Source organism: Thermobia domestica, chromosome 1 (assembly GCF_964235325.1).
Source record: "Thermobia domestica chromosome 1, izTheDome1.hap1.1, whole genome shotgun sequence".
In the NCBI taxonomy this organism is placed as follows: Eukaryota; Metazoa; Arthropoda; class Insecta; order Zygentoma; family Lepismatidae; genus Thermobia; species Thermobia domestica.
Genome location: NC_137454.1, coordinates 58,544,158 through 58,569,424, shown reverse-complemented (window position 1 = coordinate 58,569,424; position 25,267 = coordinate 58,544,158). Strand labels below are relative to the sequence as shown.

At 37.4% G+C, this 25,267-nt stretch overlaps 1 protein-coding gene across 3 annotated transcripts in view; it reads left to right on the top strand.

The window, feature by feature from the left end:
- atk (artichoke) overlaps positions 1 to 25,267 on the top strand; it is a 125,741-nt gene that overhangs the window by 93,301 nt on the left and 7,173 nt on the right. For all 3 annotated transcript variants that reach the window (XR_014131444.1, XM_081757390.1, XM_081757393.1), the window contains exons 3-5: positions 3,975 to 6,435; positions 8,547 to 8,700; positions 23,368 to 23,574. Coding sequence is in view for 2 of the 3 variants with exons in the window: in XM_081757390.1 (XP_081613516.1) it covers positions 3,975 to 6,435; positions 8,547 to 8,700; positions 23,368 to 23,574 (2,822 nt within the window). In the remaining variant the exon portion in view is untranslated. The remainder of the gene's footprint in view (positions 1 to 3,974; positions 6,436 to 8,546; positions 8,701 to 23,367; positions 23,575 to 25,267) is intronic.

The following is a 25,267-nucleotide window of genomic DNA, read 5'->3' as shown; positions in this document are numbered from 1 at the left end:
AAAATAACTTTTTCGGTGTGTAGAGGCCATAAAACAAGTTTTCTTCTTTTATTAAACAACCATCACTCTTTCTTTCTTTGTCGAAAGAAAAGAAACACATCATACATATTATACAATAATTTTAGGGGACACTCTACTTAATGACCCTTCTAAAAATAAACTCAACTATTGATCATCTATCTTCATACCGAAACTTGTTTTTAACAAAGTCTTTCATTCCCACCTGGAGATGGGCGGGCCGTGGAAGATTACGCCTTCTCTATGGCCAGAGGTTTGGCAAGACTGTGGACAATAGATAAAATAGGTGTAGAACAGGATACAGTTAATTATGGAGTAATATTGTTATAAGCCTCAGTGGCCAGTTGAATAGAAAAAAATTGTTGAGATTACTGAGAGTCAAATAAATAGTTCGGACTTAGAGTCATGTAGTTGATGGTTGAAAGAAGTTTATGGAGGATATGTTGACGGATGGCGTTGATAGATGCGTCGAGCAGGGTTATAGTCGGATGTATGGGCCTCTCGTTTATAGATTGCCAGAAGATGGTCTAAAGGTGGATATGCATGGCGTGGCATCGCAGGAGTCTGATCCAAGAATTCTGCAGTGATGGGATGATTAGCCGTTATGGCCAGTGCATGATATAGCGGGTTCAGAGGCGATAGATGTGGGCTAAAAGAAGAGGCATTGAGGTATGGTGATAGACGACCGGACTTGGAGTTCTTGCTGGAAGAGAATAAGCTATGCGTAAGACGCGGCGTTCGAGGACTTGGAGTCAGTCATAGTACTGTTGATTTGCTAAGAGCCTGCTAGATGTCCATAGGTTATAGCGGGACGGACGAATATCTTATAGGTGAATAGCAAGAAATCAGAATATAGGCCCCATGTAGTTCCTTTTAAGCGACTCAACAGAAGAAGGCACAGGTGTATGTTTTTCTCAAGAATCTTTAAATGAGGTCTCCAAGTAAGATGGCTGTCGAAATGAACGCCAAGGTATTTGATACTATTTTGGAGAGGGATTGATGATCCCAGGACGGTGATACGAAGACGATCAGGAGTTCGTGAGGAACAGGATTTATTTTTATTAGTACCGAAGAGCTTCATTTGAGTTTTAAGCGGGTTTATCGTCAGTTTCTACCGGAGGCACCAAGTAAGCAGATTATCTATTGCAGATTGTAGTTATATGGAGATGCGGTCGACAGATGATCCCAAAGCAAGATAGGCTGTATCGTCGGCAAATTGCAAGACGTGAACTGGTGGCGTTGGAATAGGTATATGAGCGACGTACAGTATATAAAAGAGCGGGCATAGGACTGACCCCTGAGGTACCCCCGCACCTAAGGTGAATTCTGCAGACCGTGTCCCATTGATTTGGATAAAAGCTCGTCGGTGGTGTAGAAAATTTGCAATCAAGCGGACGTATGGAAGCGGTAGTAGGTGCTTCAGTTTGTAAAGCAAACCTTGTAGAGCAACCAGACAATCTCAAAGGAACGTTCTATATAAGGAAATCAGGACCGAGGGAAGATTCTTGTTATAGTGATTTACTATGAGTGATGAAAGTTTTAATAATTGGTCAGTCGTTGCATAGAATGGCCGAAAGCCTGCTTGCGTGAGTGGAAGGATGTTGCGTTGTTAGAGATAAACGCATTTTATATTATTTAATGTCATGTAGCCGTTTGACTAGTATTCTTTCAAAGATTTTGCTGAAAACGGTGGTGAGATTGATAGGTCTGTAGGAAGTAACTTGAGTAGGATTCCAGTTTTTCTTCCATTAAGAGATTATTATATATGATCTTGTACAATATGTGACTTGAACTCTTCTACAAAACGAAGAATACAATGCGAGCACAAATTCTAGACCTTCTAACTTACCCACAACAATAATATACAGGATCGCCCAAAAGTAGCTATACAGTCCCGTACTGATCAGCTCATCGCATTTTATATTATTTACTTATTACCCATACAGGTATTAACTTAGTTTCTTCAATATTTGTTCTTAATTTTTTTCACTTACTCCTGAATCTCGGAACGACCGAAGTAAATACATACATTATCTTAATAAATTAAACTGTCATACTTGATCGATGCTGGTCTGTATATCTACTTTTGGGCACCCTGTATTCCAAAAATATTACACAATGAATTACTTAACCTCCTCTCTACATCAACGGATGCAGAAAGGTCATTTGGTGGAGGCAAATCGCCTTCTGGACGATTAATGTAGGATTTTTATATCAAATCAGAATATAAAGTATTGTAAAATATTTTATATAAGCTTATAAGCCTAGAAAAATAGCCTTTGACGGAGTGGAGCCCCCATCACCCTTTCAGCAGATCCACTAATGCCATCCTCCACTTTGGCTTCTTCATAATTCATGTTGTAAAACCATACAATATACTGTACTTCTGTATATTTTGCAAATAGTTTTTGTAGTGTTATATCAGACTTAATAACACGGAACTCATCTGATGTAATGCTTTATCTCCTTGATATATAAGAACTGTCAGCCTTTCTTCACTACTTTTGCAAAATCCTTGATTCATTTACAAGTTGTTTTTTTTTTTTTTTTTTTTTTCAAAGTTAGTAGTGTATCAAACAACAGAACTTAATTTTACATTATATCGGGCAGCAGCAGATACTAACTTTTCTTCAATGATATGGATTATAAACTTTCTTTGTTGTATGGGAGAAGGGAGGGAAATGATGGGAACTTCATAACAAGGAACTGCATAATTTATATGGTTTACCTAACATTGTTAGGGTGATTAGGTCTGGAAAGTTCAGGTGGGCAGGTCATGTAATCAGAATGGAAGAAAGTACGGTTGTTTTCAAAATTTTAGCTGTAAACGCAATCGGAAAAAGATCATTAGGGAGACCTAGATGCAGATGGGAGGACAATATTAAAATGGATATCACAAAAATAGGAGTACGAAGTAGAAACTGGATCCAGTTGCTTAAGGACATTAGTGATGGAATTCGTCATGAGTCACTTGAATCATGACTTTTGTCCGAGTCATCCAGGTCTGGATTTCGCTTCTCAGACTCGGTTTAGAGCAGTGACCCTGACAGACCCGCCGGCTCAGAAGCAGCTGAATATCATCTCTGCAGCATTATAGCAGGATTTTGTATTTAATCAATGATGTTAACCGATCGAGGTCAAACATTTATTTGTTTGATTCTCGGCGTGACGTTTCTTAATCAAGATACTATGTTTTCAATATTTCAAATATAATTTCATGTTTATTCGTCTTCTATACATGATTTTTGAACATAGTCTATAAAGAAATAATTAACAAAACGCAGAATTGTTTGTGCTCAGCAACGACAAGTTCTAGAAGTCGATTAAACTTTGACGATCTCTTATAAGAAATACAAGTAGCTTATCTTTTCTGTGATTCTGACGCGTTTGTACTTTGATAAACCTTGCATTTATATTTCAGTGCAATGCTTGACACACACAGACGCAAACAACAAGTGAAAAAGAAACATGTATTTAGTGAAAAGGCAATGAAAGAAGAGAGAACCATTTTCTTAGAATTGTATTAGTAGCATCACACATACCGGTACTTTCCATGTGTATGACGATGTTTTGTCTCCGGGCCCTATTGGGTCATGGGTCATGGGTCTATCCGGATCAGACTGCGCCACTCCGGGCCATGCTTCTGTCAAGGTAACTCCGAGTCAGGGGTCACGAAATTCGACTCACTGAAGGATCAATAGAGAACTTTTGTAAATGTGGCATTGAACTTCCCAGTTCCGTAGGCCATAGAGTTAATTAGTATGAGAGAATAAAAGTAATAGTATTGTAATTTTCCCGGTCTTAACTATTTTAAGAAACTGTTTTTACAAAATTTGAATAGTTAATAAAATTTTACAAAATTTTCAAAAGTTTCAAAATATCTTATGAAATATAAGCAATGGCATCAACCTGCAAAGTCCACCTACACTACTTATACTTTTTTCTATATTTTACAGGTGCAGTCACAGTGACCTGCCACGAGTAATTGAAGGTTTACAAGCTGCTGCCGAACATGTGAAAAGGGTCGACGAAGTGATCATTGAGAATAATCATCTTCCTGCTCTCCCAGGGCGCGCTTTTACTCCGCTGAAGATTTCAAGACTTATGCTGAGAGACAATGGACTGGAAAGAATATCTCCCAACACGTTTGCCGGCCTCGAAGATACTTTGCAAGAACTGTACATAGTCGAATCTCGTTTGCGAAGTTTTCCATTTGATGCTGTAGAGGATATGTCTCTGCTGGAGGCGTTTACGTTAGAGGGAAGCAGTATTCGAATGATGCCAAAATTTGTAAATCTACCACAATTACGATACGTTCGCGTAGATGGAAGCGAAATAGACAAATTGCCGCCTGGCATCTTTCATGCGTTACCTAAGCTCGAGCAACTTCACATTGTGAAGTCGTTAGTGACAAGACTCGAGGCTGGGCTTCTAACTGATTTGCCTCAATTGAGCATAGCAAATTTTACGGGTTCCCGTGTTTCTTGGATTCATCCGCGAGTTTTTACAATGCTCCCAATGCTTCGAGAATTTTCATTATCACATAACCAAATTTGGGATCCAGGAATGGTAGGACGTGCTGTTAGAGACTTACCTCATTTAGCAATTCTTCATTTGGACAACAATCTTATAGAAAAACTCCCAGAAGCTTCTTTTGTTGACATTCGTGCTCTGCAAAGTTTATATCTTCAAGACAACCAAATTTACGAGATACATCGTGGTGCTTTTGAGCGACTGCCTTTCCTGTTGCGCTTGGACTTGAGCAGAAATGATATTCTCAGGATACATCCTCAAGCGTTCATTTCAGTTCGCGCTTTAGAAGAAGTGTCTTTGGCTGGCAATGAGTTAGACCATATTGGTGAAATTAGAGTATTAGCTGATAGTCTTCCTCGTCTTCGACTTCTTGATCTCAGCAGTAATAGAATCGAAGAAATACCTTTTGGTGCGCTACGCGGGCATCCTACGTTAGAAAGACTACACTTAAATAATAACAGAATTCGTCGTGTGCAAAGAGAGGCCTTCACAGCAATGCCTGCGCTGATTGAACTTCGATTACGCAATAATTCTCTTACGAGTTTCCTTGAAGGTCCATTGTGGAACTTACCTAGTTTAAAAGGGTTAGATCTGTCAGAAAATGGCTTTAAACGAGTGGACGGGCGGTTATTATCCAATTTGCCATCCCTTAGATATCTGGATCTCAGCCGAAATTCAATTTCTGTAGTAGACGTAGGGGCGTTTTTAGGTAATCCTGAGTTGGAACAACTGAACTTATCACACAACAGTATTCCGTCCTTGCATCCTAATGTGTTTCGACATTTACGTGAGTTGTATGATTTAGATTTATGCTATAATCAACTTACCACAACACCAACGGGGCTCTTTTCAGGACAAGTGGCACTAGAGCATCTTAGATTAGCGCGAAATCAGATAATGGAGTTAGTGCCAACAGCATATCCTGAAAGAAATATGTTGAAGTTGCTTGATTTAAGTGGGAATGGGATTTCATATCTTCCTCCTAAAGGTTTATCTGCGATGATTCAGTTGCGAAAATTAAGGTTTGGGCAGAATGCTCTTCACGATCTCGAAACTGGTGCTCTCGATGAATTAAGGAGCCTGGAATCACTAGATCTAAGTGACAACAGAATTCTTCATATTGGAGAGCATGCTTTTAAAGATCTGCATGAATTGCAGGAACTAGATTTGAGTGGCAACCGGATAGAGATGGTGCGTCCAGATTTTCTATTATCTATGCCACGCTTACAAAGAGTTGACTTGAGTCATAATCAAATAGCAGAAATTCTTCCAGGTGCTCTAGATCATGCTGGTGAGTTACGGGTTCTGAATATTTCCCACAATGCATTAAAAGAAATGCCTATTGCTTTTCACAGCTTAGTATCACTTGAAGTTTTAGACATGACAAATAACCGATTAAATCGAATTGAAAGATCTTCCGTTAAAAGCATGCCTTCTCTTGCAGAATTAAGGGTATCTAGAAATAAATTGCAAAGGATAGAAGAGGGTACATTCCAAAATTTACCAAATTTGGCCATGATTGATATGGACGATAATGAGATTGAGAGTATAAGTCCAAGAGCTATTCGTTCGTTACCTAGTCTCATAGCTCTGAAGCTTGCACGAAACAAACTCAGTGTTCTTCCTAACAATACATTTTCTCAGCTGCATTCCCTTCAGGCTGCAGAACTGCAAGAAAACAAAATCAAACATATCTCAATGGCTGCGTTCAATGGTGTTCCACGACTTCTTATGCTGAATTTAAGTCATAACCTGCTGCCGTCGCTCAATCGAGCGGGATTGCATAATCTACATTCACTTGAAGTTCTGGATCTCAGTAATAACAAATTAGCAAATGTCCCCAACAACAGCTTCTCCAATATGGAATGGCTTGTAGAATTGAAGGTAAGATTATCATTAAATGTAGTTCTTCCCAGACATGTTTCTAGAATTAGTATCTATAAAAAGAAGAATTGTCCTAGATACTTTCGGAACAGTATTGATTACAGCAAAACTTGTGGATCTTTTTATGAATGTTCCAAAAACAAATCTTATGTACACTTAGGTACATATGACTGTGTAGGATTCTTAAGTGAGTTAGATGAAAATGTTTAAAATAGATGATGTTTCAAAATAGAAGATTAATAAAACTTCTTTCCTACTATTTTTTTCCTATAATACATACGATACATCGTACAATATTTGTTGTTAATTTTTGATTCAACTTTGACCTTGACTTTTGATTATATAAGAACCGAAAGATTTTGTTACTGTCTTTAATAGTTACAGGATTCAATTACGCTAAAACCAAAAATGAAATTATATTTTTTTTTATTGTTTCTCTTATATGCCGTGGTCCACTTGGAGGTAAATTTCTACCGGTACGCTAAAAGTAATAAGTTAGGTGTTGCTGTAAATACTGTTCGGTAAAACCTACTTTATTCAATTACATTACCAACTATGAATGAATATACTCTCGGGTATTGCTTTTAAGTAATAGTATTTAGTCTAAATTTTCACAGCTTGTATGAGTTTTAGCATCTAAATTTACTGGCCTATGCCCAAACTGGCCACTTCTTATAAGAGTATTATATTCACTTCAGTAGGTTTACTAAAATGGAAACAATACTGAGAAATCTAGAATATTTTATTATTGGCAAAACGAGGTTGCATTCCCAACTTCATTATTGAAATAAACTAATTGATCGTATCTTTAAAGAAGGGAAACATTCCGTTTAGCTGATTTTGAGTAAATGAACTTCCTGCTGGCCACAATATTTTTGTTCCTTCAATTTATGTTTTTATGTCATTGAATGTTTGTCAGAATTATGTGATTATACAGTTTGTTTATTCTTCAGTGCAATGGATGCGTGCAGATATAAAATCTCATTTTGGCACAAAGTAGTATATTTCCATTTTCAAATGACACATTTAATTGGTCCACCAAAAGAATATATTAAGTCAAAATGAAACTAAATACTGAGAAATTCTTCTTGATACACCTAAGTATGTCGCAATAAATTTTATTTCTCTTTTGATTAATATACACCAGTGTGCAGAATATGCGAAGAAGTGGGGCTTATGTAAAATAAGGTTGAAAGATTTTTAGCACACACACTCTGTAAATTCGGAAACGAAATCAAATGTGCTCAACAACTACTATATAAGGCCTGCTATACACTGTGAGATAAATCCTAGGAAATATGTTCGGATTTATCTTAGGAAAAATGTTACGACATAACTCGTAGGAAATCCTACCCTTTTGTGCCATAGCCTACACGTGAAGCTTTTTCCATGTGAATAATGTTATATATTACAAAGTAAAAAAAAAAAATGATGAATTTCTATGCTAACTACACTGCACATCTTACTGATATTGATACCAGGCACTATATTGTTAAATTGCACACCTCTGAAAAAGAACCCATAAAAATCAGAAGATAAATTAGCAATACATGCCTCATCAGTCCTTGCACCACTCTTTATTTTGTCGAGTATTTTTGTTTTCTGTTTTCATTTTCTCTCAACTGATGCCGCTTAAATCGAAATCTTACGAATTTTCTTTCCGAAATAGAGCGTGGTCTAAACAGGAGAAATCTCATAGGATCGTTCACAACACAGGAAATGGAATCCAATCTGATGCCATACACGTTGAGATTTTGACTTTAGGAAAAATCGTAGGAGACTTTCTAGGATCTCGTAGGCCTCTAGTGGCGTTTTCAAAAGTTATATTTCACTTCTCTCTTTCAAAAAAATGAATTTAAAAAAAGAATCTTATTTAGTAAACATTGTTTTTGAATATAATTTAAGACAAAGTAAAAATGGAAAATTAATAAATAAGGAAGCACATTAAACCGCGGGGCACATGGGCAGATACAGAGTCTCAAGGACCAAATATAAGGGACAGGAAATGCTCTTAGGAAGCAAGGATGTCTAGCTATCTTATCGCAAGAGCAAACTTTTGTAAGCGCTCCCTTAATATAAATATATATTTCATTTATGCTTGTATATTCTAGATGGATGACAACAGGATATGTGGAATTCAGGGTTCTCCATTCAATGGGATGCCACGACTTCGAATTCTCAGCTTAAAGAATAACAAGATGACAACGCTCGAAGAACCAACATTTCAAAATCTGAGGACGAATATTGCAATACTGGATGTATCAGGTACTTTTTTCTAACATAGTAATATGATTCTTAAGATAGTATATGTCTGAATGTTCTGCCCTTTAAATTATAACCCATTTACCCTAGTAGCACACTTGGTGAGTTAATGGTCAGTGTAGTTGGAAGCTGGGAAATGTAAAATTGAAAAATACGTTGACTTAACGTAGTTTAAAGTGTAGGTTGACCAATCAAACAATTTGCCGTCATCTACCCAATAATTTCGACCTCGCATGTGCAGATACGTATTTTATTTCTTTAGTAAGGGCTATGTTAACAAATTAAGTTGGTTGGCCAAAGAAGTCAATTTATAATGTAGGGCCAAAGTTGATGGTTGGCCAACCATCGCTTCCCACTGTTGGGTCTAGTATATGTGCTGCTAGGATATCTAGCGCAACTAGGCGGTCCACTAATTCAATTTCTTTCCTATATGGTTCAAAAGGGATTTTAAGGAGCTGGAGTGAAGGGATAGATTGAGAATTAGAATTATGCATACAAGAGCTGCATAATTAAGGCATTAATCATCTCACAGCTACTTAAAAATTTGGAAACATTAAAATTAAAATATTATAATAAATAATCATATGTATAAACAATAGCGGAGAAACTGGCTTTGCTGCCCCTTCCGCAGAACTTGTTTCAGTTCTACATAATATGTTTCAGTCTAAAGTGTTTCAGCGAAGTGCATGCTGCAGCTCTAGAATTCACGCAGTATTTACATTACGTATTAGGTGAAAAAAATCGTACATTGTTCTGGGTTTAAGTGATAAGTAACAACGCACATGATATCTACCTCTAATACAATCAATATATTAAATACTGGTATAAAATCAGTTACTCTCCTATTCATGGTGTGGCAATTAGGAAAAGAAACTTTTTTTTGGGGGGGGCTGCGAAGTTAGTTTTGACACAGACGTTTTTCATATTGATGAATCTTGCGTGTGACTTTGGGCACTTGCAGAAATTTCGAACGGCCGGTCGCCAGTGTGGTGTGTAATGCGGCTAAGCATAGACTGGTGTTAGGTCAATCCATGCCAAGTGATCGAGAAAAAAGAAAAATTGCCGCTCGACCTTTTTAAAAAAATCTAACTTTTTCATGTATGTTTACACTACATTAGGGTATTTCAAAACCACAATTAATTATTTTTAAAATATCTCGTAGCGACGCAGCTTCTGCCGCCATTTTGCGTTTTCTCGATTTCAGGCGTTTACATTGTTACGAATATCTCAGCATGTATTTGTCCTAGCAAATTCAAAATTGCTGAGCGTGCCGAACTTGTGCAGAGCTAAAACTTTGACCTCTTAACATTTTTGCCACAAACCACTTGAAAGGGGTAAAATCAGGGCTTACAGTAGCAACATTTTTTGACATTGAAGGCATGTTTGGGAAGAGGAAGCAACTGACGTAGAGGTCTGAATTTATGAGTGCTTGTAGTTCGGGGTGATGAATTTATACTCAAAAATTTGCATACCTGTAGCTGCTCGCAAAGGCCTGAAAAAATGTCGTAAAGTTGGGGAATTATGCCAATTTAGCATATTTCATTGTCCAATATTTCCAATGGGCGTGGATAAAAGTATTTGAAATTTTGGAAATAGTTACTCCTTTAGTATACCATAACACACAACAAAGCGCGTTTTGTGTTTTTGAGCAGAAGGGGGTCAAAGTACTCTGATCTTATACTCCGATCTTTTCGAGCTAGAATTTTTAAAATTCGACCAAATGAGTAAAAATTTTTAGTAGGTGTATTACAGAACGAGAAATGACTATACTATTTCTAAAAGCAACAAACGTGATGGTTTGAAATGTGTTTCTACATTGATATGTTCAAGAGTTGTAAACAAAGTTCTGTAAAATCTAATTATGTAATCGGTAGTATACTTTCGAACAACTACTGCAAAATAAAATAAAAAAGAAATCTGTCTCTCAGATTAACAAAAGATATAAGTATAGATTTGAAGCATGATAACAGAGGTGAACAAATGCAAGACCAAGATCAAGACCGGGGTGGTCATGGTCTTAAGTCTTGCACATCCAGTCTTGGTCTTGGTCTTGCACACCCAGTCTTGGTCTTGGTCTTGGTCTTGCATGCAAGAGTCTTGCAAATCTTGCGTTTGAGAAATCTCAAGCTTTTCATAGGTAAATTTTACTATGGATATAACGGATACTAAACTCTACAATGCGCCAATAGTAACGGAAATACAATTTATGTTTCTAAATATAATATAGTTTAACTCTGTGTAAGTATGATGATAGTGTACAACATAGGTGATGGATGACCTTTATTATTATTTTTTTTAATGGGTGCCCACGCTTCACTACTTGTAAGATATGCCTAAATCACAACGTTTCGTAATCTGTTTACATTTTTTAACAGATCCAACACTCCACTGGTTCCCAAACTGGTTCCCTGAGACGCATGAAAGAAAATCAAGACGGCGCATATTATTGAGATACCATGAATTGCAAAATTATTTTTACACCCTAAAGGCGTCAGATTTTTCTTTTCAACCACGATTAGCTAATCCTTGTATTAAACAAACTTTCAATTAAATACTGATATTTCGTTTTACTGATTCCAATATGTACTCTATGGGGCAGAATCATTGACATTACGCAAGAGCGATGAAGAAATTGCAAGCTTTCGAAACATGGGCAGGGGGAGAAAAGGAGAGAATTAACTGTGTTAAATGGAAAACGAATGAGAAGGTGTTAGGAATATTAGCAGTAGGAGAAAAAAGAATTTTAGATATTGTTAAGAGGAGGAAGAGGAACTGGTTAGGATATTGGGTGACGAGGAACTGTATTATGAGGGACGTGCTAGAGAGTATTGTGGAAGGAAAGAGAGGGAGAGAGCGAAGGAGACTAGTTGAAGGAAGGTACTAAAACAGAAATTGCTACCTCAAGACGAATATACTAGATGAGACCACAACCGAACCTCGAAGCTTCTCAGTTGCAGCAAGTAATGATATGTTTAGCAATACTGACCAAAAAGAGAGAGAGAGAAATAAAACAATAATTATTATAATGAAATATCTTAATATTTTAGAATAATTTGAGTGAAAACTGAAAACGACTCAACTGTCCATGTGTTTTGTGTAAACTCACTTTATATAAATACTTTTGACCTGTATTAGAAATACAAAATAACTGCATCAAACTTCAAGTTATTTGAAGTCTCACTTGTGAATATGGATTACTAGCATCAATTACCCACTTCGTTGGGACAAACTAATATATATATATATATATATATATATATATATATATATATATATATATATATATATATATATATCGTTAGTCAGTCATTTTTACTATTAGTAAAGCGCTATCTGATATCGGTCATTTTCGATGATTTTTATATTTCTCTCATCTTCTCCCCAAATTGCGGGGCTGAATTTGGATTTAAACGGCATAAGAAATGTCACTGTTCGGAAGTATCACTGTTCGCCAGTGTTGGGCAAATTTCAATTGAATTAACAATTAACAATTAATCTGCAAATTTAATTGTTAATTGCAATTAACAATTGAGGTAAGTAATGGTTAATTATTAATTGCAGTTGCCCATTAATAATGGAGAATCAATTGCGATGGAAAGTAATTACAGTGGAAAGTAATTGTAATTGAATTCAGTCATTCAATTGCAATTGCAATTAATTGGCAATTAATTCAATTGCAATTTATTTCCACAGCAATTACTTTCAATCGATTGATCAATTGCAATTGATTTTCACTGATTAATTTTCAACACTGTAGTTCAGAGAGGGCGTGGGACAATGAAAACTTTAGCCACGACCAATTGACTCACCACCCATCGTGACCCACGACACACCGTGACCCACTCTGACCCACCACTCATCATGAACCACTCTCACCCACTGTGACCCACAGACCCACCAAAACCCATTGTCATCAACTCTGACCCATGATTCACGCCCTCTTCTCTACTGACTAAAGAGTTTAAGCTTGTAATAAAACAAGCCTATGAAATTATCACTCATCGGAGTTTTTTTTTTTCTACGATCAATCGCTCAAGCACCGCTCTATTACAATAACGGTGGATCTGACCCTTCTAATATAAATAAAATAAAGAGTTTGTTTGTGTCTGTCTGTCGATCTTTGTGCGACCTGTGGACCAGACGAGTGGACCGAAAGGTTTCAAAATTTGGTCACGGGTAGCTTGGTCTAGGCCCCAGATCAGGACGAAGTTTTTTTTTTTTTAATTTCGAACTAGTGGGGTCTCAGGAGGATGTTTACTGGGACCGGTCTGGGGACCAGACAAGTTGACCGAAAGTTACCAAATTTTGGTCACGGATACCTTGGTTCAGGTCCCACACCAAGGCGAAGTGTTTTTCACAAAATTCGAACCAGGGGATCTCAGGGGGACGTTTACCGGGACATGTAAAAATAGTAGAAAATGACCGATATTAGTGTCGATTTCATAGTTTTCGGGGTCGCTGAGATCAATGGTGAAACCCCGATCGCATTAACTTCCAAATTCACCCTATTTGGCTGTGGGCCGGGGATCAACGGGGGAGGGAAGACCGAAACGTAAAAGTAATCCAAAATGACCGATATTAGTGTCAAATCCATAGTTTTCGCGGTCGCTGAGATCAATGGTGACACTACCATTAGCATGACTTTCAAATTCATCCACCGTTTGTATGCGGGCCTTGGGTCACAAGAGGGGGGAATTCCGAGACATGTAAAAATAATCGAAAATGACCGATATTAATGTCAAATACATAGTTTTCGGGGTCGCTGAGCTCAATGGTGAAACTCAAGACCGCGTTTACTTTCACATTTAGCTCCGATCAGCTATGGAACGGGAGCATTATAAAGGGGATCACGAGACATGTAAGAAAATAATCCACAATGACCGATATTAGTGTCAAATCCGTAGTTTTCGCGGTCGCTGAGATCAATGATGATACTTTCATTAGCGATGATTTTCAATTTTAGCCACTATCGGCTGCGGGCCAGAGGCGTTGTTTTTTCAAAATTGGAACCAGAGGATCATAGGGGCTTTTACCGGGATATGTAAAAGATAGTAGAAAATGGCAGATGTTAGTGTCACATTCATAGTTTTCGCGGTATCGGCTGGGGGCCAGAGGAGATTTTTTTCACAATTCGAACCAAGGGGGTCTCAGGGGGCGTTTACCGGGACATGTAAAAGTAGTAGAAAATGGCCAATATTTGTGTCGAATCCATATTTATCGGGGTTGCTCAGATGTATAGTGACACACCCGATAGTGTTTACGTTCAAATTCAGCCCCCATCGGCCTTCCTAATGAAAACACATGTACCTTGTTGGATATATATTCACACAAAATATATGCAGTTTTAGAAATGTTTCTTAATTGTTCTCCCGTTGTACAGTTTATTTACATTGATATTTTATCTGATCCGTGCGAAGAGCGGGCATAACAGCTAGTACGAAATGGTAAAGTGTTTGTCATGGACCAAAATACAATGAATTCAATTATATAGATAATTATTATAATTATCATTGTATTTCCTTGTTGAATTATAGATACTTTTTAGTGGAAAAAAGAATAAAATTTGGAAGTCCCAAATCTAGTTAATGTAGACTAACGTAAAGGAAAAAGTATAAAATTTTCCATATAATTAAGCGTACCGTACAAGCTTAAAATTTCCATGTAATTAAGCTTACAGTACAAACTTTATGTCTCTTCTTCTGACAACTTGATTTTCTTGAGCTCTGAACGCTAAAGACACGCTTCAGCAATTATTATAATAGAAAGCAATGTGTGTATATATAATGCGAAGCACTGTATTTTTTGTTTCTCAACTAATATCGATCGTTTTCGATTACTTTTTACAAATCAACCCACTACAATCTTATATATAAAAGAGAACGCACAAATCCTTTGTTCCCTCATCACGTTAATACGGCTGAACCAATTTCTTTCATTTTTGGGGGGTTATTAGGATTTGGACCCTAGATGGTTTTTATCATATCACTTTAATTTTCAATTACCAGTGTCTTGAGATAATTGACCATTCAAGTGTCCATAACGTACAAATCCTTTGTTAGTTCATCATAGGTAAAAATAAACGTATTTATATGCAACCCGCATGACCGTGTCACTCGGCGGGTTAACATAAATGACAGGCGATATAATGTTAACATTTACTGCAATCTACTATGGTTTTTATCATATCACTTGAAAGCGAAAAAGTAAAAATTATCTAAGTAACAAAGTTTATTGCGTTCCGGGGTGACCGCAGCGAAGCGGGGTGAACGCTGCTAGTTTCCTATACGTAGAAAGTCCCAATTCCATAAAAGAGATTTTAAAAAAATGGAAGGACTCGTTCTGTTTATTTTTACCTCCATAAATTGATGTCGAGTTTCGTGTCGAGCCGAGTTTGACAAATAACTCACTCGTTCAGCTCGTTTTAACTCGTTTTGAAATCATGATCTGATTATACTGGAAAGCGAAAGCCGAGAAATGTAAGCAGCAATGTGGAATACTTTCAATGGTGCTCACGACAGGGTTGCATTTTGTCTCGTACTTTAAGTGCATCTCGACGGGTACTTTTACTGCATCTCGTCTCGTCTCGATAGCAAAACGAGTTTTTGTGCGTCACCGCAAGTGGGTCAAAATGAGCCTACAAATATGGCGGAACAAGTTATTGCTGTTCCGTCACCAACACAATTCGAGGTAGTTTTCTTCGCATCATTTTGTGCCGTTTTGAGTACCTACTTCCACGTTTTGTGCGTCATTGGAAGTGGGTCAAAATGGGCCTCGAAGGTGGGACGAAAATGACCCACTGCTCCGCCACTACCGAATTTCGAGGTCGTTCCTTTCACATCGACTAGTGCCTGTTTTGTGCCGTTTCGTGCCTCTATTTCGACGTTTTGTGCGTTACCGTAAGTGTGTCAAAATGGGCCTCCAAGGTGTGACGAAAATGACCCACTGTTCCGCCAGTATCGAATTTCTAGGTTGTTTCTTTCGAATCGTTTAGTGCCTATTTTTTAAGTTTTCTGCGCCTATTTCCTCGTCTTGTGCGTCACCGGAAGTGAGTTAACCGGGCCTTCAAAGTGGGAGTTAAATGACTCACTGTTCCGCCACTATCGAATTTCGAGGTTGTTTCCTTCAAATCGCCTAGTACCTGTTTTGTGCGGTTTTTGCACCTATTTTCACGTTTTGTGCGTCACCGGAAGTGGGTCAAAATGGGCTTTCAAGATGGGACGAAAATGACCAAGAGTTCCGCCACGTTCCAATTTCGAGATCGTTAATTTCACATCCTTTTATGCTTGTTCTATGCCGTTTTGTGCGCCTATTTCGACGTTTTGTGAGTCACTGGATGAGTGTCAAAACGGGCCTCCAAGGTGGGACGAAAATGACCCACATTTTCAGCCACTATCGAATTTCGAGGTCGTTTCCTTCACATTGTCTTGCGCGTGTTTTCTACTGTTTTAAGCCTATTTCCACGTTTTGTGAATCAATGGTAGTGGGTCAAAATGGGCATTCAATGTGGGAAGAAAAATGACCCATTGTCCCACCAGTATCGAATTTCGAGGTTGCTTCTTGCGCATTGTTTAGTGCATGTTTTGTACCGTTTCTGAGTGTATTCTCACGTTTTGTGCGCCAACGAAAGTGGGTCAAAGAGGACCTACAAATATTTCAGATAAAGACATATTCATCCCACTTTCAAGGCCCATTTTGACCCACTTCCATTAATGCACAAAGTGACACAAATCACGCACAAAAAATGTGAAGGAAATGACCTTGACATGCGATGGTGACGGAACAGCATTACGTTATTCCGCTATACTTGTAGGCCATTTTGACCCATTTTCGTTGTCGCATTAAAGTGGAAAGAGGCGCACAAAACGGTACAAAACAGGCACTATACGATGCGAAAGAAAGGAGCTTCAAATTCGATAGTGGCAGAACCATGGCTCTTTTTCCTCACACCTTGATGGATCATTTTGACGCATTTCTGCTGATGCTCAAAACGTTGAAGTAGGCGAACAGAACGGTACAAAATACACACTAAACGATGTGAAGGAAACGTCCTCCAAATTCGTTGGTGGTGGAACAGCATTAACTTGTTTCGTTATATTCGTACGTCCATTTTGACCCACTTCCGGTGACCCACAAAACGTACAAAACAGGCACTAAACGATGCGAAAGAAACGACCTCGAAATTCGATAGTGGCGGAACAGTGAGCCATTTAACTCCCACTTTAAAGGCCCGCTTAACTCACCTCGGGTGATGCACAAGACGAGAAATAGGTTCAGAAAACTTTTGTTTTTAGAAAAAGAGCACTAAACAATGCGAAAGAAACGACCTAGAAATTCGATAGTGTCGGAACAGTGGGTCATTTTCGTCACACCTTGGAGCCCAATCTTGACACACTTCTGGTAATGCACAGAACGTGGAAATAGGGGCACAAAACGGCACAAAACAGGCACTAGTCAATGCGAAAGGAAGGACCTCGAAATTCGATAGAGGCGGAGCAGTGAGACATTTAATTCGCATTTTGAAGGCCCATTTAACTCACCTCCGGTGAGTTTGATGCAGTTATTTTGTATTTCTAATACAGGTCAAAAGTATTTATATAGAGTTTACACAAGGGACATGGACAGTTGAGTCGTTTTCAGTTTTCACTCAAATTATTCTAAAATATTAAGATATTTCATTATAATAATTATTATTTTATTTCTCTCTCTCTCTTTTTGGTCAGTATTGCTAAACATATCATTATTTGCTGCAACTGAGAAGCTTCGAGGTTCGGTTGTGGTCTCATCTAGTATATTCGTCTTGAGGTAGCAATTTCTGTTTTAGTACCTTCCTTCAACTAGTCTCCTTCGCTCTCTCTCTCTCTTTCCTTCCACAATACTCTCTAGCACGTCCCTCATAATACAGTTCCTCGTCACCCAATATCCTAACCAGTTCCTCTTCCTCCTCTTAACAATATCTAAAATTCTTTTTTCTCCTACTGCTAATATTCCTAACACCTTCTCATTCGTTTTCCATTTAACACAGTTAATTCTCTCCTTTTCTCCCCCTGCCCATGTTTCGAAAGCTTGCAATTTCTTCATCGCTCTTGCGTAATGTCAATGATTCTGCCCCATAGAGTACATATTGGAATCAGTAAAACGAAATATCAGTATTTAATTGAAAGTTTGTTTAATACAGTGAAACCTCCCTTAACGGACACCTCTCAATAACGGACACCTCTACAATACGGACAGATTTTTATGTCCCGGCAAAAATATATGTTCTCTTACGGAACAAAACCCTCCCTTTTACGGACACTCTCACATACGGACGCGGACAGTCTTTCCCCCCCCCCAAACGTTTCAATAACCTCTTCATAACGGACAGGAATTATTTTCGGTTCTGCGATATATTACAGCAGACAGAAAAGTATTTTCCCCACAAGTGTATCTATCATGAGTCTACACCTGGTGAACCATCAAACAGACAGCTTCAAGCTGAACTTGAAATTCTTCTTTTTTTCGTCTGCCCGTAATAAACTGTTTTCTTCTGGAAATCCTAGAAAACCTTCAATAAGCATAACTCTCATACAGGGTCAGTTGTATGACCAAGAATTCTATGCGAAAGATCTTCCCTTCCCTATTAGTCCTTTTTCCTCTGGGCCTTGCATCTTTCCCGACAATTTCATAGGTAACAAAACCAACATTGATTGTTTTACAATTACATTCTAAACGAGGAATATTTCCTCTCGTACTTTTTTTAAAGCAACATTTTTCTTTTACTCATGATACTGGAATAAGTCTGGGTTGGAGTTTTTCCGGCTTCCTTTTAGGTCAATAAACATATACACTCCCAATAATTTATCTTTTCATCGATTCCATCAACGAATATAACGCGCCAATGCACAAGCACACATACTCATACACACATTTCTACTGAGGATTCTCAGAGGACATTTGCTAATAAGTTTTGTTACCCTTGTAGAGGAAAAAGTATAGCTTTTTCGCTAAACAAAGGAGTTTAGCCGGTTAGTTGGTTCCTAACACATCTTTTGAGAAGGTTCTGAGAATTTGAAATAAATGAAAAACTCCCCCCACTTTCCCTTCCATGCATCTTTTGCAGTATGCAAATATATTAACACATCCCCCAGCAATAATATTATTTAACAGAAATGAATCTCTCCTTCATCCCTCCCATTAATTCAAATACGTACTAAATACACTATTTTCATATTGAATTTTACGTATTTACGCTCATACATAATGTATTTACTGTGTATTACTGCATACAATTACCGTTGTGAAAAATTAAATTTTTGTAATCTCTCTGTAACGGACACCTCTCAGTAACGGACAAAAATTCATGTCCCATTGGTGTCCGTTATTCAGAGGTTTCACTGTACAAGGATTAGCTAATCGTGGTTGAAAAGAAAAATCTGACGCCTTTAGGGTGTAAAAATAATTTTGCAATTCATGGTATCTCAATAATATGCGCCGTCTTGATTTTCTTTCATGCGTCTCAGGGAACCAGTTTGGGAACCAGTGGAGTGTTGGATCTGTTAAAAAATGTAAACAGATTACGAAACGTTGTGATTTAGGCATATCTTACAAGTAGTGAAGCGTGGGCACTAGGGATGCATTCGAGTCGAGTCGAGTCGAGATTTAAGCCTGTCTCGACTCGTCTCGAGAAAATGTTGTCTCGACTAGTGTCTCGACTCGAAAATATGTTTCTGTCTCGACTCGTGTCTCGTCTCGACTCGACTCGAATTCGAGTCGAGACGTCTCGAAATTCGAGTCGAGACAAAATGTATGAGTTAAAATATACGCACACATCAGGCAGACCATCATGACTACCTACCTAATTGTCAGTATGTCGACTTTTGGCATGGATAAAAACGGCGACACGTCTTGGCATACACGCAATGATCCTTGATAGGTCGCTGGAGAGAGCTGGCACCACATGTGCTCACTCAGGTCACCTAATTCCCGTAAATTCCGGGAAGGGGGCGATGTGTTCTGACGTCACGTTCAATCACATCCCACAAGGGACATCACTCAAATGTCCGGCTCCAATTTCAATGAAACTTTTTTTGCTGATAGAAGGCATGCATGCATCATTACTTGTGATGACAAATTTTTGCCATGGTGCATGTTTTCTATTTTTTTTTAAATAACTTTTAAGAGTTGTGATGTGGTTATTAGAGATTACTACAGAAGTCCCTTACTACCCTTTGTAAACGGAGCGTTAATGAAGAAAAGTGAAGAAAAACCATGTGGATACATATAAGTCCTGGGGGGAAGTCGTATGGTAGATATGACCTTGATGGCAGCCATCTTGAAATCCGCCATTTTGAATTAAGGTCAAGTTTTCAAAATGGGAATAGGGTAATATGATACATAATTTGGGGCTAGAATTTAATTAGAAAAATAATGGCGAGGTTAATTTTAAGATACACCCATTTGGGGGAAAGTTACAGGCATATTAATTGTTTTTACTTACTGTGTGCGTAAGTCCCTTCTTACTTTCGTCTCAAGACCTGTAAATCGATCGCAACGGCAGAGCCCGGTTTCGCACTAGTGTTTAGAAATCTTTAAACTCACTTGATGCAATATTTGTGGATTATTGCCTCACACACACACACACAGAATCAGAGTCCTCACACACCAAGGGTGAGAGCTGTGCCACTGAGTCACAGCGGCCACGGGGCTAGGTCGAGTCCACTTTACGTTCATAGTTTCTTAGTACATAAATGTTACGATTATGAAATAGATTTTCCTTAATGAGCTGCATAAAAACAAAAGCTTTCGAAATGCATTAAACAATTAGCTCGATTTGAGTGTGAACTTAAAGTTATATCAGAGTGTAAATACGGATACGCACCAAAGCTCGAAAACTTAATACACTATTTCTCCTATATAGTCAGCATGTATCAAGCAATCGTTTAGCTTTCATTTGAGAGGATGGAAATCGAAGGCCCCTGAACAACTATGTTACTAATGTGCGGAATGTATTTATCTTACAGTGAACTGCTTTGATGCCAAGTGGCCTAACTCCAAAATTGAAATTTTCCAGGAGTGAAAGTTGAAGTTCAATATCTCATGAACAATCCATATTTCTTTTATGTTGGGAACCAAAACCATAACTACTGTATGTAGTTCATTGTTTTATAACTTATTGTTTACAAAAATCCTTTTAAAAAATACCTATTCATAGAAGTGAATGGTACTTATCTGTACTAGTTCTTGGCATCCAAGCAGTCCATTTATTGTAATACTAGCTTAATATACCCATTCTTCGCATGGGGGCTGTATTTGGAAGTCAACACCTGTGGAAGTATCACCATTCATTTCAGTGACCGCGAAAACTATGGATTTGACACTAGTATCAATCAATATGGGCTATTTATACATGTCTCGGTATTCCTCACCCGCTGACACCCGGCCCGCATACAGTAGTAGCTAAATTTGCAAGTCATCGCTGATGGAAGTGTCACCATTGATCTCAGCGACCGTGAAAACTATGGATTTGACACTAATGTCGATCAATTTGGATTACTTTTACTACATGTCTCGCTAAACGCCCCCCTGAGACCCCCTGGTTCCAATTTTGACAAAAACGCTTCGCCTTAGACTGGGACCTGGACCAAGGTATCCGTGACCAAAATTTGGTAACTCTCGGTCAACTTGTCTGGTCCCCAGGTCGGTCCCAGTAAACGTCCCCCCCGAGACCCCCCTGGTTCGAAATTAAAAAAAAACGCTTCGTCTTGATCTGGGGCCTGGACTAAGGTACCCGTGACCAAATTTTGGGAACTCTCGGTCCACTCGTCTGGTCCTCAGGTCGCACACAGACAGACAGACAAACACACAAACAAACTCTTTATTTTATTTATATTAGATAAGATATACTATGTAAAATAGTCTCGTATCATAATATGTGATGTACAACAAATGTTACATTATATATTATCCGTAGCTCGTGATATGCTGCAACATATTAAAGCCTCAGAATAGTTGGGCAAGCGAATAATCCAGAAGTTACGTAACCCTATTGCGTTCATGGGAACGAAAACACAATAATTATAACTATGCTAAATTACTATAGACTACCAACTGCTCATTCAGAGAATTTATGAAGTTCACTTTATCGCAATAGTTTTATACAAACTAGATTTAGACTACGGATAATAGTTTTATACAAACTAGATAATCAATTATTATTATCATTATCATTATATTTGCAGTACAACCAAATACAACGACATTAACTATTTGTTCTAATTAACTGAATTGAGCTGAAAATTAAATCTTGATCTTTAAAGATTAACTATTAATTTTATGCGTTCTGTACCTTTCTGAAGGAATAAAAGCTGGAATTGGTTTCAAGGCTGTTTCTGAGTGAATACTTTCTTCAAAATAATATTAAAAATTATAGAAAGATTTTCGAGACATTCGAGTCGAGTCGAGATTTTTAAGAGCCGTCTCGACTCGACTCGTGTCTCGACTCGAAAATTCGAGTCGAGAAATACGTTTGTCTCGACTCGTCTCGAATTTTACAAAGTGTGTCTCGACTCGAGCGCATCCCTAGTGGGCACCCATTAAAAAAATAATAATAAAGGTCATCCATCACCTATGTTGTACACTATCATCATACTTACACAGAGTTAAACTATATTATATTTAGAAACATAAATTGTATTTCCGTTACTATTGGCGCATTGTAGAGTTTAGTATCCGTTATATCCATAGTAAAATTTACCTATGAAAAGCTTGAGATTTCTCAAACGCAAGATTTGCAAGACTCTTGCATGCAAGACCAAGACCAAGACCAAGACTGGGTGTGCAAGACCAAGACCAAGACTGGATGTGCAAGACTTAAGACCATGACCACCCCGGTCTTGATCTTGGTCTTGCATTTGCTCACCTCTGTTATCATGCTTCAAATCTATACTTATATCTTTTGTTAATCTGAGAGACAGATTTCTTTTTTATTTTATTTTGCAGTAGTTGTTCGAAAGTATACTACCGATTACATAATTAGATTTTACAGAACTTTGTTTACAACTCTTGAACATATCAATGTAGAAACACATTTCAAACCATCACGTTTGTTGCTTTTAGAAATAGTATAGTCATTTCTCGTTCTGTAATACACCTACTAAAAATTTTTACTCATTTGGTCGAATTTTAAAAATTCTAGCTCGAAAAGATCGGAGTATAAGAGCAATTTTACTCTTTCTTTATTCTGGAAAGTTTTTCACATCGTTTATTTGAAACCAATTAAGATTACTCAAATAGGATGATAGATTTTAAAATATTTTTGGTATCACATCCTTACTTCAAATACGCTTCGAAAGGAATTCGATTTTTTTTTTTTTTTTTTTTTGTACAACGTTCTTACTTAAAATAGGATTGTCTAAAATAAATTCAACCTGCTTATCATTCTAATCTTTTTCTGTTAAAATTTTTAAAAATGAAAATAGATTTATTTTACCTGTTATTTTCATTCACAGTTACCTTAAGGAATGATCTGAGTCGAAACGAACAAATATGTAAATCAACGGGGTTAAAACAGAGTGCAGGTACTTAGAAAAAAGCTTTATCAATATATGCATGTGTGATAAAAAGCAATATTCAATGTTTATGAATAAGTTTTAATAATGAGGAAAATTGTTTCATAAATTTACTTATTTCTAGGTAATCCCTTATCTTGCTCATGCAATTTGATGTGGTTAAGAGCTTGGATGGATGACAACACGCAAGATATTGGAGATCCTCATTGTTCAGATGGGACCCTGTTGAGAGATATGAGATTTTCCCGCACAGACTGTCAGAGCAAATCACCAGACGCCACTAAAAATGGTTGCGAAGCAGAATATCTTCATGACGGCAGCCCTACTTCAGGTAAGTTTATTTTCGCTTATACAATTTTTTTTTTTTTTTTTGTTACAACATGTATTTTTCTTATGTTGAGTATTCCCTAAATTTTGGCAAGCATGTCTCGAGGAAATATTTTGATTTTATTGTTCAAAAAAACTCTTTGACAGAAGCCAAAGACATTCCACGATTACATCATAATCCTGTGCTCCTATGTAAGAAAATATTTGTGTTGATTTTGGAGATCACACAAACAAATCTTCATTCTTTAACACCTTCTGGACCCAGGAACTCTTTAATTTTCGATGTTTGCAAATATCTTGCTTATAGAAAACAGAGTTTCTTTTGCCGCGTTGGCACACTTTTGTTTTATTTATTTATTTATTTTTTTATTTTTTAAGGACACTCAGGATCATATAGTCGTTATACTTCATCATTCAGTCACACACATTGACACACACACACTTGTACAGTCAATCATTCGTCAAATTCGAGTCTCGTGACAGCCTCTTTTCATTTTGGCAGAGTTCAGCATGCTAACTATCATAATAGCTCTCTACTCTGAAGTCCCTACCTTATATTCACTTGCAAAAATCTTACAAACTGGTATACATGAATAACTCTTTTATAATGTCTATTAACGTCATTAAAAAAAAAAATAACTGTTTACAAACTGTATACGTCTGCAATAAATTAGGATAAATCTCTACCATCATTAGGTTATGAGATAGGTACTTTTATTAGAAACAATGAACTTAGTTTACAACATGATAGGTCCTCGTATTTACAGTTTTGTAATGTATATGCGGCATTCAATTCTTAAATGCTTCTTGCTTATTCTTAAGACACGCTAGCCAAAACAACAAGGGAGTCATTTGTTTAGGGCATTGCAGGGGCAATCCTCACGAGTTTGAGATTCATACACATTTTAAATAAATAATAATATACCAATGAAAAAATTAAAATTACTTACATCGGGGATCTTGTCCCCTCCCCAAGTAAAATCTGAAATGATACTGCTACAAACAAATGAATTATCTGCTAATTAAATCGTTTTTGTTCACATCTACTATTTAAGTTAAATGAATATAGGGAAATGCGGGGAACAACGAAACAGAAAGCTTATATATGGCAATACCTTATTATTTCTTACGATATTTTCATTTTGAAAAGCATGTCTTGAAACAGCCAGCTTTATCCTATGTACACTGTGCAAATTCATTGATACAACTCAAAATATAAAGTTAGGATAAACAATTTTCAAAAAAGTTATGATTGTTTCATTTTATTTCAATAGCGGGGCACAATAGATGAATACAGTGATAATGGTTATGCTTTGCAAAAACTGCAAATTTGTTATCGCATTGAAGAGAAGCAAATATTAGTGTGCATGAGGATTATATTTTAAAAATTCGTAGTCGTACTTATATATATATACAGGGTGTTCCAAAACAACACCGACAACGTTTGGGAGGTGATTCCTGACACCAAAATAAGACGAAAAGTGTAGACCAATTTGGGTGTACAAATGCTTCCCTTCGGAGTTATAGGCTGCCGAAAACACGAAAAAATGAAATTTAAAGGTCCATAGCTCCAAAACTATGGGGCTTACCGTAGTCGGGTCAAGACTTTACTAAGGAACTAATATGTGCTGTATCCAAAAATACATGTTGCAGAATCCTGCAGTACTTCCGCAACAATTTTTATACAGGTAGTTAGT